Source organism: Staurois parvus, unplaced genomic scaffold (genome assembly GCF_062004578.1).
Source record: "Staurois parvus isolate SC_StPar_1 unplaced genomic scaffold, SC_StPar_1.0 ptg000818l, whole genome shotgun sequence".
In the NCBI taxonomy this organism is placed as follows: Eukaryota; Metazoa; Chordata; class Amphibia; order Anura; family Ranidae; genus Staurois; species Staurois parvus.
This window is the reverse complement of record NW_028318614.1, coordinates 8,743,370-8,757,337: the sequence shown is the minus strand read 5'-3', so window position 1 is coordinate 8,757,337 and position 13,968 is coordinate 8,743,370. Positions and strand designations below refer to the sequence as shown.

The window sequence follows — 13,968 nt, the reverse complement described above, 5'->3', positions numbered from 1 at the left end:
CTAGATGCAGTTCAGTGAGCTTTTTTTCTGCATCACAAATGCATGCACAGAGTTTTCCATGTATTCCAATAGTTCCAGGTGCAGAAAAAAAGTAGAACATGCTGCATTTTTTCTGCACAGAACCATACTGGAACATGGCAAACTGCATCAAAACTGCATCAGAACTGCATGTGGTGTGAACTATAAGAACAAATGTGTCCAGAATGCATTTTTGTGGTGTGAAGTGGCCCTTAAAGGAACCTGTCAGGATAGAAAAAAGGGAGCTACCATTACTGAGGCAGTTTGAAGGTCAGATGTCAGTTGAAGTCTGACAGTGCCTTATCTCATACACTGGGGTTGAATAAATAAGCGAGTAGAGGCTGTTCATTTAGTAAAGCAAATATATGCAAACTTTGCGAAGTGAATGATAGCAAATAATGTTGACCAGTTCACTTTAAATACCAAATCATGTGTGATGGGAATTAAAAAAGACAAGATTTGATTCATTAATTGAAGTAAACACAGCTGAAATGTATTTATTAAAGTGGTAATAAACCCTAAAGTAAATATTTATATTGCAACTTTCCAATTCTTATATGTGATGGCTGCATTAGTTTTCTATTTTGGCCTTTCTTTCCTTTATGTTCACCTGGTGATTTGGCCAGTAAGACTGTTGTTTTTCAACAGAACAAGCTGTCCTGCAGATGTAGCAGTTAAGGATGTTGAGACAAACCATTTACTACTGACAGGGATGCTTACAATGATTGGCTTTTATTTATGTAAAACCTTATTTACCAAAAGGAACAGAACTGTTGCTGTAAATCCTTAAAATGTGTTAGCTGGAGTTTGGCTTCAGTATGTTAGTGTATTTAAATCTGCCAGACTGCTACACTGTCCTCCCCCCATACTGACAGTGCTGCTGTCTAAATGGCCCCTGTGCTCCTTCTTCCAAAAGGAAGAATACAGGAGGTGTGTCACTGGCCAGATCACCAGGTGAAAACAAAGAAAAAAGCCTAGGAAAAGAAAACCAATGCAGCCACCACATCTAATGACTGGTAAGCTGCAGTATAATGCATTTTTGATTTTGAGTTTAACACCGCTTCAAGCTAAGTTAAAGTGTTACTAAGCCCCGGACCCTGCATTCACTATATCTGGTCTCCCACAGTACACAGAACATGGAAATGCAATTAGTTTAGTAAATATAAACTGCTAAATACCTTTTCTCATCAGCAGTCTTGTGACTTCTATCAGTGTCCAACAGAGCACTGGTTAAAGCTTCTAAGAGGAGTTTTCATTCTCCCCTGATTGTCCTGTGAGGCTGCATAACCCCTGACCTGCTGTCTGGACAGCACTGATCGGCCCTGTGCTGATCACATGCACTCTCCCAAATCACAAAAAAACTCTCTAGCAATACACAGTAAACAGCATGTGCAGCTTGCGCTCAAGGCTCTGCTGTATTAGCAGATAGATTGGGGAATGTGGAAGAAGGGGAGAATCAGGGAGGACAGGATCAAACAGCCTTTTTACACAATGCAGAGGATTAACTCCTTTGGTTCCACAGTGAGTATAACAAGCATGCTTTACTGCATATACAGACTGATTATATTGTTGCGGGTTTAGTAACACTTTAAAATTCACTTTGCAGAGTGATCATTCTCTATTCCTTCAGTTTATCAGCCCCCTTCTCTTCCATCTGAGTGTGTACAGTAGGTGGTCAGGCAGCAGCTGTCAGATTTCAGGTGACCTTTGTCCCCCAAACACTCCAACTGATGTGAAAGATTTAGTGACTTTAAATAAGTTGGGAAATAGAAACATTTCACAAGTAACCCTCCACAGTCCTTATAATGAAGGCTAAATATTTTAATTTCTGCATAAGCCCAGTTCTAATTGGTTCTCTTTAAGATAAGTGAGTGTAGGAAACACACAGAGAACATTTTAAGCAACTAGAAATTTTGTAGAGTCCCGGGAGACAGTCCACACTGTCCAGGTCTCAATAAAGGAGTCCAGATGATCTTTATTAGAGATGAGCGAATCGAACTTGGCGAAGTGGAATTCGTTTCGAATATTAGGAAAAATTCGATTCGCACCGAATCCGAATATTAGCAAACTTCGGATGCACGAATCGAATTTTTCCCGATCGGCCGATTTTCATCCCTTCTACAGCTGGCAAAAAGTTTCCCTGCAGAGAGCTCCGCTATTTCTGACAGTTCTCTGACAGTTCCTTCACATTTACAGCGGTTGAAACATTGTATCTATTTGTTTCCATTTAGGATACAGATGTTTTTATTCGGAAACAAATAGATACAATGTTTCAACCGCTGTAAATGTGAAGGAACTGTCAGAGAACTGTCAGAAATAGCGGAGCTCTCTGCAGATACACTTTTTGCTGTACTGGAATTCTTCTTCTTTTCATTCTTCTTCTTCTTTTCATTCTTCTTCTTCTTTTCATTCTTCTTCTTTTCATTCTTCTTCTTCTTTTCATTCTTCTTCTTCTTCTTTTCATTCTTCTTTTCATTCTTCTTCTTCTTCTTTTCATTCTTCTTCTTCTTCTTTTCATTCTTCTTCTTCTTCTTTTCATTCTTCTTTTCATTCTTCTCATTCTTCTTTTCATTCTTCTTCTTCTTCTTTTCATTCTTCTTCTTCTTTTCATTCTTCTTCTTTTCATTCTTCTTCTTCTTCTTCTTTTCATTCTTCTTCTTCTTTTCATTCTTCTTCTTCTTCTTTTCATTCTTCTTTTCATTCTTCTTCTTTTCATTCTTCTTCTTCTTCTTTTCATTCTTCTCATTCTTCTTCTCATTCTTCTTTTCATTCTTCTTCTTCTTCTTTTCATTCTTCTTCTTCTTCTTTTCATTCTTCTTTTCATTCTTCTTTTCATTCTTCTTCTTCTTTTCATTCTTCTTCTTCTTCTTTTCATTCTTCTTTTCATTCTTCTTCTTCTTTTCATTCTTCTTCTTCTTCTTTTCATTCTTCTTCTTCTTTTCATTCTTCTTCTTCTTCTTTTCATTCTTCTTTTCATTCTTCTCATTCTTCTTTTCATTCTTCTTTTCATTCTTCTTCTTCTTCTTTTCATTCTTCTTCTTCTTCTTTTCATTCTTCTTCTTCTTTTCATTCTTCTTCTTTTCATTCTTCTTCTTTTCATTCTTCTTTTCATTCTTCTTTTCATTCTTCTTCTTCTTCTTTTCATTCTTCTTCTTCTTCTTCTTCTTCTTCGTCGTGCCCCGTGACTGCCCAAATGAGTGAAGTGTGCGGTGATTCTAAGATCGACGGCACTCATCTGTATGTCATACTGACTGACAGTATTATTTCTCTTCCCCAGCAGACTCCAAGGGCATTTAAATTAAAGGTACAGTGTTCTGCACTAATATAAAGGCTCTCTGAAGCCTAGAAACCCTTTTAATAAGTTAAATTCGCAGCGAATAAATTCGCATCGAATCGAATTTCTTACGCAAATTCGGCGAATCAGCCGAATCGAATTTTTGAATAATTCGCTCATCTCTAATCTTTATCTATCACAATTAATCGTTCTGTTCACTATAAGATTAGATTGTAAGCTCCCAGGATCAGGCCCTCCTAACCCTCTTGTATTGAACTGTATTGTTGCTGTATTGTCTCCCGTTATATTGTAAAGCGCTGAGCAAACTGTTGGCGCTATATAAATCCTGTATAATAATAATATAAGTCGTTTATACTTTCGGCCCATTCTGGCTGAGGCATCACCAAGGAATTCCATAATATTACGTAGTTTGACCATTTTGTTCTTTTTGATATTTTATGGATACATATTTTGTATTGCAGGCTCCCTGTGCATCCAACAAAGAAGAGGAAACACTCGGACTCTCCAAACTTGAGGGATCAAGTACCCAATGGAGGCATGGTGAAACAGGAGCCGGGTACTGGCACACAAACATACATCCACACACATATATCTAGTGAAGGTGTGCACTGTCAACATGTTACAACATGCATTCTCAGCCATATTTATTGGGTGAGGGGATGAGTTACATATATTGGCCAAAATCTCCACTAATGAAGCATGGAAATAAACCACATACCAATGTTGTAGCACTGAACTCAAGCATTAGGGAGATGAAATGGCAGGAGCTGCATATCTGCATAAACCGATGCAGAGCAAACAGCATTGCAGTGACATAAATGACATACCACACAATGACATGGTGGGAGGTTCTAGGGATTATGTTTCATATGAAATAATCTGATCATTTTCTGACTCTTGAAGGTATCATGCAAGACAATGACAGTCTGAATGGTTCCTATTTGGATCCCAACTATCAGTCCATAAAATGGCAGCCACACCAACAGAATAAATGGGTGACCCTGTATGACAGCAGCTACAAAGAACTGTAAGTAACTAGAAAAGCTACAATTTCTGGGCAAATTGTGTGAAGTGTTCTTGCCTCCACCTTCATATTGTGAGAATCACAAGACCCAAACCTACATTTTGATGCATAGTTTGTCTCTGAAATATTAAAAATGAAGGCACAGTCGCAGTTTAGAAATTGCCCTTCAAATTTGAGGTGGCTAGAGTGGAGTTTCAATGAATGTCAATGGGCGGCGTGAGTTGCAAACAAATGGTCATATTGTGAAAAATATCAGGACTATGGCTTAGCCGTGGACATTTTTAGTGGCAGCAGGGATAGCTGAACGTTTTGAAATAAGATTTGTGTAGGTGGGCTTGAAAATGAGGGAGTGATGGCAGTTTAGAAATCACGTCCTGATTTTACAGCTCCCACTCTAGCTTTGTCAGCTCCCACTCTAGTTTTGAACATTCCGCCATTCATTCCTATGGGAGCAATTTCATCACAAAAACGCCGATGTTTCGTGAACCATTCAGCGAAACGTTCCACAAAGTAATAGCACACCAATTGGGAACAATCCGCACGTTTCGGTTTATTACTGTCTATGTAGTGTAAAAACTGTGGGAGGAGTTAGGGTGGTAAATGTGGCTATAATAATAAGAATATATATGTGAGATAACAGTAAGTGGTCTGCCATGCAGGAACACTTAAATAGGAAATTGTAGAGTCACATAGCATTATACACACTTCATGTTTTATAGACACCATCTGCAGCACTGACCCACCAAATTCATACAATATATGGAACACGCGGTTATTTACTAAAACTGCATGGTGTAAAATCTGTTGCAGCTCTGCATAGAAACCAATCAGCTTGCAGGTTTTTTTGCCAATGCTTTAGCCCCCTTTCACCCAGGGCAGACCCGTCAGCGGATCCACTTGCTCAGCGGGGGATCTCTCCATTGATCCCCTCTAAGCAAGCGGATGACAGGTCCGTGTCCGTTCCGCTGCTACAGAGCAGATACAGACACAGCCCTCTGCCTTCTATAGGCGGCCAGATGGAAACAGACCGCCTATCTGTTTCCATCCGACTGCCATCCCATCCGATCAGATGGACGGAAGGTGAATGGATCCACATCTGTCTCTTTTTAGTGGATCAGATTGGATGTTGGACACGTCTGTTTATACTCGCCACCCTATAGAGGAGAATAGAGGTTCTGATCAGGTCCACCTGAAAAACGGGCAGGCGGACCCGATCGGAACGTCTGTGTGAAAGGGGCCTAAGGCTGGCCATACATTATACAATTTTCTTGAGATTTTTGGTTTAGATTTACCAAAAACCATATAATAGGAGGTCAAACCTAACACTTTCAACTGTATCCAATTAGGCAGGCTCTTGCACTACATAGTTGAAGGTAAAGCTAAAGGAAATTGGGAAGAAATTGGACAGAAAATTGTATAGTGTATGGTCAGCCTTATTGAACAAATTGAAATTATAAGCCGATTGGCTACATGCACAGCTGCACCAAGTTCCGAGTGCTCCAGTTTTAGTAAATCTACCCCACAGTGTAAACTGAAGAATATCCTTGTGTATCTTTTGAGCTCAGTATTTTTATGGTGCTATGTAAGTAAATAAAATGCACTAAGGGTTTGGCACTGACTCTTCCATACACTTGCACCTTGCAGCCCAATGCCTACCTACAAAGTGGATGCAGATAAAGGATTTAACTTCTCGGTGGGAGATGATGCCTTTGTATGCCAGAAGAAGAACCACTTTCAAGTCACAGTATACATTGGCATGATTGGTGAACCGAAATATGTAAAAACCCCTGATGGTATTTTACCTCTGGAGTGCTTCTTCTTGAAATTAAATGGTGTTAAGGTGAGAAAAAAAGAACACTGATATGTTATATACTCTTTTCCATAAATTTCATTTTTATATTGAAATATCATCATCTAATAAAATGCAAACCGTGATTTGCATTACGGACCTAATGGGTGGTATAACTCACTAAAACTGAACTCCAGGCGCATATAAAAGACACAAATTAATGCAGCTTTGTAATCATTCATGTTTTACTAACTACAAGCAGTTTTTGCTTTTGGCCTGATACAGTAGATGTCAGTCTGGGAGAAGAAAAGCTACACAAAGTATTGCAATATAAGAAGCATTCAGATAGGAGGAGAGAGCAAAGTGACAGAAGGAAGAGCTCACATTGTTCTTGTACTATCTAGTTACAGGCTTGGGGAGGAACAAGATTTGTAAGTGTACGTGTCCATTCATGCCACGACTGGCATTTTTCTGTATAGGAAGATAGCCAGTCAGTGCTAGGGCATGCAGAAAACAGTTGTTTTTTATGTGTCCCATTCTCACTGCAACACAGCCCAGAGGTGCAGCCCATTGAATTGCACCACTGCCTTGTCTTGGCGTGAATGGAGTGTCACTTTGTTCACTTCAAGCAAAGTTAAGAAAACAAAAGGGAACTATGTGATGGTCTGAAACGCGCATCACACCACCCCTTCACCACAGCTCACTGTACCCAAAACAGACAGCTGCCCACAAACTAAACCACTCTAGTCTAGTGTGCCGGCAGTGTGAATGGGCCATTACTGACCATCTGCAGAGAAATATCAGTTCTCCTGCCCTACCAAAGAAAATGTAAGTTGTGACAGAGCTGTGTAAATTCTAATGCCCCATACATCGAATAAGAAAATCGTACAAAACATTACGCAGAACCACTGATCGAACGATTTTCTCTTTGTTGATGAGTAGAATGTTTTAACCGATAATGATATTGTGAACGAAAAAATCTGGTTGAACAACAGTGAAAATTTTGTCGTTTCGCATATAAACGACCGATTTTCTATGTGTTGGTATAACGGTTGTATGAAAAAAAAATCTATCAAGCACTATCACGCATGAGCGGAAACAGAAGATAACTCGGATGTTTATGTCCAAGGAATCTTCGTAAACACGAATGAAAAATCCAAATGTTAAAAGTAGATTGGCCTAATGAGATAATGAAACCAGAATTCTGCATATTATATTTTATGTATCACTATTTATGTATATAGATAATGTAATAAACTATATTATACTTATTGCTGGTAATTGTTATGTATATCGATCGTTCTGGCCGGAAGGGCGTGGCTACAAGGTCACACGCACACCGCATCACTTCCACTTGTACGGAAGACGTCAACACTATGTATTGCCCGACGAACGATTTTTTTAGATTGGTTACTGTGGACCACAATTTCGGCCAACGAAAAAACGCCTCTCGGTCGTCGGATGACCGATCAGTCGATTTCCTACTTGTGTATTCCCACCTTTAGACTGTATGGACAGAAGTATGCTTTCTTTTGGCAGTTAGAAAATTTCATATATGTATCTATGTATTTGGAAAGATGAGTTATACAACCCATGTAAAAAGATAATATAGAAAAAAAATTAAATGAGAAAAGAAACTGGATAAAATAGAAACCAAGACAGCAGTTTCACAGTATTTTTTGTTTTCAGTAGATATAAAAATACATACACGAGATGAAGAGAACTATAGAGCTAGTTTCCATGTGTCAGCTTACATTGTTCTAGTAATTGTAGCAATCCTAAGAAAGCTACTAGTAGGACACAGTGCCTAGTTCAATGGTTAGGCCATGGATGAATATACTGTAAAGTGTATTCCTAGATTGTAAGCTCGAAAGAGCAGGGCCCTCGATCCCCTCATGTTTTGCATTGTATTGTTATTGTTCTGTCACATGTTCTGTCCCCCATTGTAATGTACAGCGCTGAGCGAACTATTGGCGCTTTATAAATACTGTATAATAATAATACCTTAACCCCAGGTTCACACCTAAGCGTTTTCTGCAGCTTTTTGCAGAAACGCAGTACAGTCCATTTAACATGATTTCCTATGGGACAGGTTCACATCTCCACGTTTTCACCCGTTGCGTTTTTTGGAAAGGCTCAAGGATTTTTTTTTAACGCAGAATATTGCGTTTTTGGTTCTATAAACTTCAATGGGAATGCTGCAGAAGAGCAGGTATTGCGTTTTTTATGCATTTTTAATGCGTTTAAAATCTGCCTAGCAACAAGAAAAATGCGACAAAAATGCAAAACGTAATGCAAAACGTAATGTAGAAAGGCCTCAATCACAACCTGCATAGGTGTGAACCTAGGGTAAAGGAAAAGTCCGTCATTGTACAGCCTTTGAAAGAAAACAGCCCAGCCATCTCCTCTTCTTACTCCCTACAACATATGTTGTGCTTCTCTTACAGTTAGAGGCAATTAACCAGAGCATCAGTATTGAGCAGTCGCAGTCTGACCGAAGCAAACGTCCGTTCCACCCTGTTACGTAAGTTATATTGAGAAGATCAATAAAGACTTTTTTTCTTTACAGAATATTCCAGATGAGGTCAATTGAAGCTTATCAATAATATACAGACATTTTATTTCTAGGCTAACTCTTCCTCCAGACCAGGTTACTAAAGTGACAGTGGGGCGACTCCATTTCAGTGAGACTACAGCAAATAACATGAGGAAGAAAGGAAAACCCAATCCAGATCAGAGGTGAGTGCCACTATGGAGATGAACCAATTGTGGACACTGGACATACTACACAAGTCCAAGGAAACTTCATTAACCATTTGCCCTCTAGAGCAGTGGTTCTCAACCTTTCTAATGCCGCGACCCCTTAATACAGTTCCTCATGTTGTGGTGACCCCCAACCATAAAATTATTTTCGTTGCTACTTCATAACTGTAATTTTGCAGTGGGAGGAGTAGTGCCATGTCATTGGTGTCAGTGGAAGGAGTAGTGCCCCATCACTGATGTCAGTGGGATGAATAGTGCCCCATCATTGGTATCAGTGGGAGGAATAGTGCCCCATCGTTGGTATCAGTGGGAGGAATAGTGCCCCATCACTGATGTCAGTGGGAGGAATAGTGCCCCATCACTGATGTCAGTGGGATGCATAGTGCCCCATCGTTGGTATCAGTGGGAGGAATAGTGCCCCATCACTGATGTCAGTGGGATGAATAGTGCCCCATCACTGGTGTCAGTGGGAGGAATAGTGCCCCATCATTGGTATCAGTGGGAGGAATAGTGCCCCATCACTGATGTCAGTGGGATGAATAGTGCCCCATCATTGGTATCAGTGGGAGGAATAGTGCCCCATCACTGATGTCAGTGGGAGGAATAGTGCCCCATCACTGATGTCAGTGGGATGCATAGTGCCCCATCGTTGGTATCAGTGGGAGGAATAGTGCCCCATCACTGATGTCAGTGGGATGAATAGTGCCCCATCACTGGTGTCAGTGGGAGGAATAGTGCCCCATCACTGGTGTCAGTGGGAGGAATAGTGCCCCATCACTGGTGTCAGTGGGAGGAATAGTGCCCCATCACTGGTGTCAGTGGGAGGAATAGTGCCCCATCGTTGGTGTCAGTGGGAGGAATAGTGCCCCATCGTTGGTATCAGTGGGAGGAATAGTGCCCCATCGTTGGTATCAGTGGGAGGAATAGTGCCCCATCGTTGGTGTCAGTGGGAGGAATAGTGCCCCATCGTTGGTGTCAGTGGGAGGAATAGTGCCCCATCGTTGGTATCAGTGGGAGGAATAGTGCCCCATCGTTGGTATCAGTGGGAGGAATAGTGCCCCATCGTTGGTATCAGTGGGAGGAATAGTGCCCCATCGTTGGTGTCAGTGGGAGGAATAGTGCCCCATCATTGGTGTCAGTGGGAGGAGTAGTGCCCCATCATTGGTGTCAGTGGGGGGAGTAGTGCCCCATCATTGGTGTCAGTGGAAGGAATAGTGCTCCATCACTGGTGTCAGTGGGGGGAGTAGTGCTCCATCACTGGTGTCAGTGGGGGGAGTAGTGCCCCATCACTGGTGTCAGTGGGAGGAGTAGTGCTCCATCACTGGTGTCAGTGGGAGGAATAGTGCCACATCATTGGTGTCAGTGGGAGGAATAGTGCCCCATCATTGGTGTCAGTGGGGGGAGTAGTGCCCCATCATTGGTGTCAGTGGGGGGAGTAGTGCCCCATCATTGGTGTCAGTGGGAGGAATAGTGCCCCATCACTGGTGTCAGTGGGGGGAGTAGTGCCCCATCACTGGTGTCAGTGGGAGTAGTGCCCCATCACTGGTGTCAGTGGGAGTAGTGCCCCATCACTGGTGTCAGTGGGAGGAATAGTGCCACGTCATTGGTGTCAGTGGGAGGAATAGTGCCCCATCATTGGTGTCAGTGGGAGGAATAGTGCCCCATCATTGATGTCAGTGTGGTGGAGGGGAGAATAGTGCCCCATCATTGGGGTCAGGGGGGGGGGGAATAGTGTCCCATCGTTGGTGTCAGTGGGGGGAGGAATAGTGCCCCATCATTGGTGTCAGTGGGAGGAATAGTGCCCCATCATTGATGTCAGTGTGGTGGAGGGGAGAATAGTGCCCCATCGTTGGGGTCAGGGGGGGGGAAATATTGCCCCATCGTTGGTGTCAGTGGGGGGAGGAATAGTGCCCCATCGTTGGTGTCAGTGGGGGGAGGAATAGTGCCCCATCGTTGGTGTCAGTGGGGGGAGGAATAGTGCCCCATCGTTGGGGTCAGTGGGGGGAGGAATACTGCCCCATCGTTGGTGTCAGTGGGGGGAGGAATAGTGCCCCATCGTTGGTGTCAGTGGGGGGAGGAATAGTGCCCCATCGTTGGTGTCAGTGGGGGGAGGAATAGTGCCCCATCGTTGGTGTCAGTGGGGGGAGGAATAGTGCCCCATCGTTGGTGTCAGTTGGGGGAGGAATAGTGCCCCATCGTTGGTGTCAGTGGGGGGAGGAATAGTGCCCCATCGTTGGTGTCAGTGGGGGGAGGAATAGTGCCCCATCGTTGGTGTCAGTGGGGGGAGGAATAGTGCCCCATCGTTGGTGTCAGTGGGGGGAGGAATAGTGCCCCATCGTTTGTATTAGTGACACAAATGATGGGGCACTATTCCTCCCACTGACACCAATGATACTTACTTTGCTGACCCCTGCTCCAGCCTGGGCTCGCTCTCTCACTTACCTGTCAGCTGTCTTCCTTCTCTGGCCGCTCTCCTCTTCACTCGCTCTGGCAGCTCCCTCGATCTTCTTTGATGTACGCGCGCTGCCGCTCGGCTCCTCCTCTCCAAGCTCCACCTCCTCGCCGGTGATTGGCCGCCTGTGTGCCTCTCCTGAGCTACAGTTCCGGTGGCCAATCAGCGGCGAGGAGGCGGAGCTGCTGAGCGATTTCGGAGGTGTGGCCAGGTGGCAGGAGCAGCGTATCATCCCGCCCACACATCGCCTGAGACGGAGGAGCGGTGTCTCGGTTCCTAAGACCATCGGAAATATGTGTTTTCCGATGGTCTTAGGCGACCCCTGGGAAATGGTCGTTCGACCCCCAAAGGGGTCGCGACCCCCAGGTTGAGAACCGCTGCTCTAGAGGATTTACCTCTCTTCCTGACCAGACCATTTTTTGCAATACGGCGCTGTTACTTTAACTGACAATTGTGCGGTCATGCAACGCTGTAAATAAATTCAATTTATGTCCTTTCTTTCCCACAAATAGAGCTTTCTTTCAGTGGTATTTGATCACCTTTGTGTTTTTTATTTTTTGCGCTATAAACAAAAAAAGACCGAAAATTTTGAGAAAACAACAATATTTTTGACATTTTGCTATAAAACATGTCCAGTAAAAAAATTTTTTTACAAATCACGTTTCATCATAAACTTAGGCCAAAATGTATTCTGCTACATGTCTTTGCTAATAAAAATCCCAATGTGTGTAATTTTAATTGGTTTACGTGAAAGTTATAGCATTTACAAATGGCGGTATATATACTGGAATTTTTTTTGCTTATACTAGTAAAGGTGGTGATCAGCGACTTATAGCGGGACTGCGGGACTGCAGTGGGCATTCTGACACTGGGGGCAACTGACTAACTGCCACTGACATCCCAATGACACTAATACAATGATCAGTGCTAATAAAAAGCACTGACACTGTACTAATGACACTGGGCAGGAAGGAGTTAACATCTGAGGCAATCAAAGGGTTAACTGTGTGCTGTTTTACTGTGTTTGCTGTGTGTGTGTTTTACTAGGGAAACATACTGCTGTGTATTTCTCTGCTGTGCAGAGAAATACACAGCAGCATATTACTGCTGGCAAGAGCGAGACCTGTGTTGTTTACACACAGGGCTCTCCCCTGTCAGTGTTACTCGGCAATTGCCGGGTGCGACTACTACTTTTAAAATTGGCGCGACTCCGGCCAAGAATCGCACCAATATGACCACTTTAATTACGGACAATAGGGTGCAACTTGCCATACAATTTGAAACTCGCATCGCATGGCAAATCGCATGACAAGTTGCACCTGGTATGACCGGGCAATAATCTGCAAATGGTAATAGTATAGGAACCTAACAAGTAAAAAAAAATAATTTTTTTTTTTAAATTAATTATTTGTTTCTATTTAATCCCTTATTAACTGTTGTTTTACCCTAATCAGCCCTAATTATCTCTTTCTTCCCTTTTAACTATTCTTTTTTGAGTAATATAGTGACATCAGTGTAAGCCAAAGCGTTTTTTACCTTAATGCATTCCCTGCATTGAGGTAAAAAAAAAATCATTCAATTCTTGCAGTCTTCCCCCACCTCCCTAAATACATACCTGAGTCCTCAACTGATCCAGTGTTGTCCATGGCTGGATATCTTCTCTCCTTCTCTTCCTCTTCACACAGGGACTTGGGAAGCAGCAGCAGCCATTGGCTCCAGCTGCTGTCAATCAAATGCTGTGAAGAAGAAGCGAGGGGGTGGGGCCAAGCCCCTCTGTGTCTTTAGAGCGTGACACCATACACATAAACAGCTTGAGAGCAAGCACATACTGTGTGCCCCCATATCAAGCAGATTACTATGGGGGCACACAGAGAAGAGGAAGTGTCAAGATTGCCATCGGGGGACCCCAGAAGAGGAGGTTTGGGGCCGCTCTGTGCAATACCATTGCACAGAGCAGGTAAGTATGCCATGTTTATTATTTTAATTTTAAAAAAATGTGCCTTTAGTAACACTTTAAGGCCAGCCACAGAAATGTGGGAAATCCCCAGATTTATCTTTGTGTGGGCAAAGGGGCAGCTACCATTCTAGATATGATTAGTTAAATACGATTATGATTTTCCTCCCTTGCCCTGTTTTTTAATAAATCCTGTTTATTGCATTGCTTATTTTAGAACCAATGACATCATCAACGGGTCTCATGTTTCACTATGCAATACAGGCAGTTCATAGCTTATGGGTGGAGCCAGTAGGGTTTATACATATCTTTCTAAAAAACACACACAGCACCCTGCCTCAGCACTCAGCTTTTGGAAATAGACTGCCCCAGGTAATGCCCACATGGAACACTGTGCTGAATGACTGAAAAACCTAAAGTCCAAAGAATGAAAGGGGTGGGCCAGGGACAGTAAGGCTGAGGAGCAAAGAGCATCCAGCCAGGAAAAGAGCTTAGCTCTATCTGACTTGCCACAGCTTCTAATGCACACTGTGAGAAGCTCAGAGTAGTAGTGCAGTGAAATCATTGTAAGCAGTTTCAGAACAGGAGAAAAGTCTGAACAACAAGACTGAAGGTAAGGCTGGAGTTCAGCTTTAAGCAAAATACAATACAGTTTGCTGCACTTAAAAATGCA

The 13,968-nt window shown here is 42.7% G+C and overlaps 1 protein-coding gene across 4 annotated transcripts in view; it reads left to right on the top strand.

Annotated features, from left to right (window-relative positions):
- Positions 1 to 13,968, top strand: part of MYRF (myelin regulatory factor) — a 215,972-nt gene that overhangs the window by 162,075 nt on the left and 39,929 nt on the right. For 2 of the 4 annotated variants that reach the window (XM_089655038.1, XM_089655035.1), the window contains exons 6-10: positions 3,775 to 3,869; positions 4,217 to 4,340; positions 5,982 to 6,177; positions 8,574 to 8,650; positions 8,740 to 8,865. In XM_089655038.1, coding sequence (XP_089511164.1) covers positions 3,775 to 3,869; positions 4,217 to 4,340; positions 5,982 to 6,177; positions 8,574 to 8,650; positions 8,740 to 8,865 — 618 coding nt within the window. The remainder of the gene's footprint in view (positions 1 to 3,774; positions 3,870 to 4,216; positions 4,341 to 5,981; positions 6,178 to 8,573; positions 8,651 to 8,739; positions 8,866 to 13,968) is intronic. The other 2 variants (XM_089655037.1, XM_089655036.1) reach the window with 2 other exon arrangements.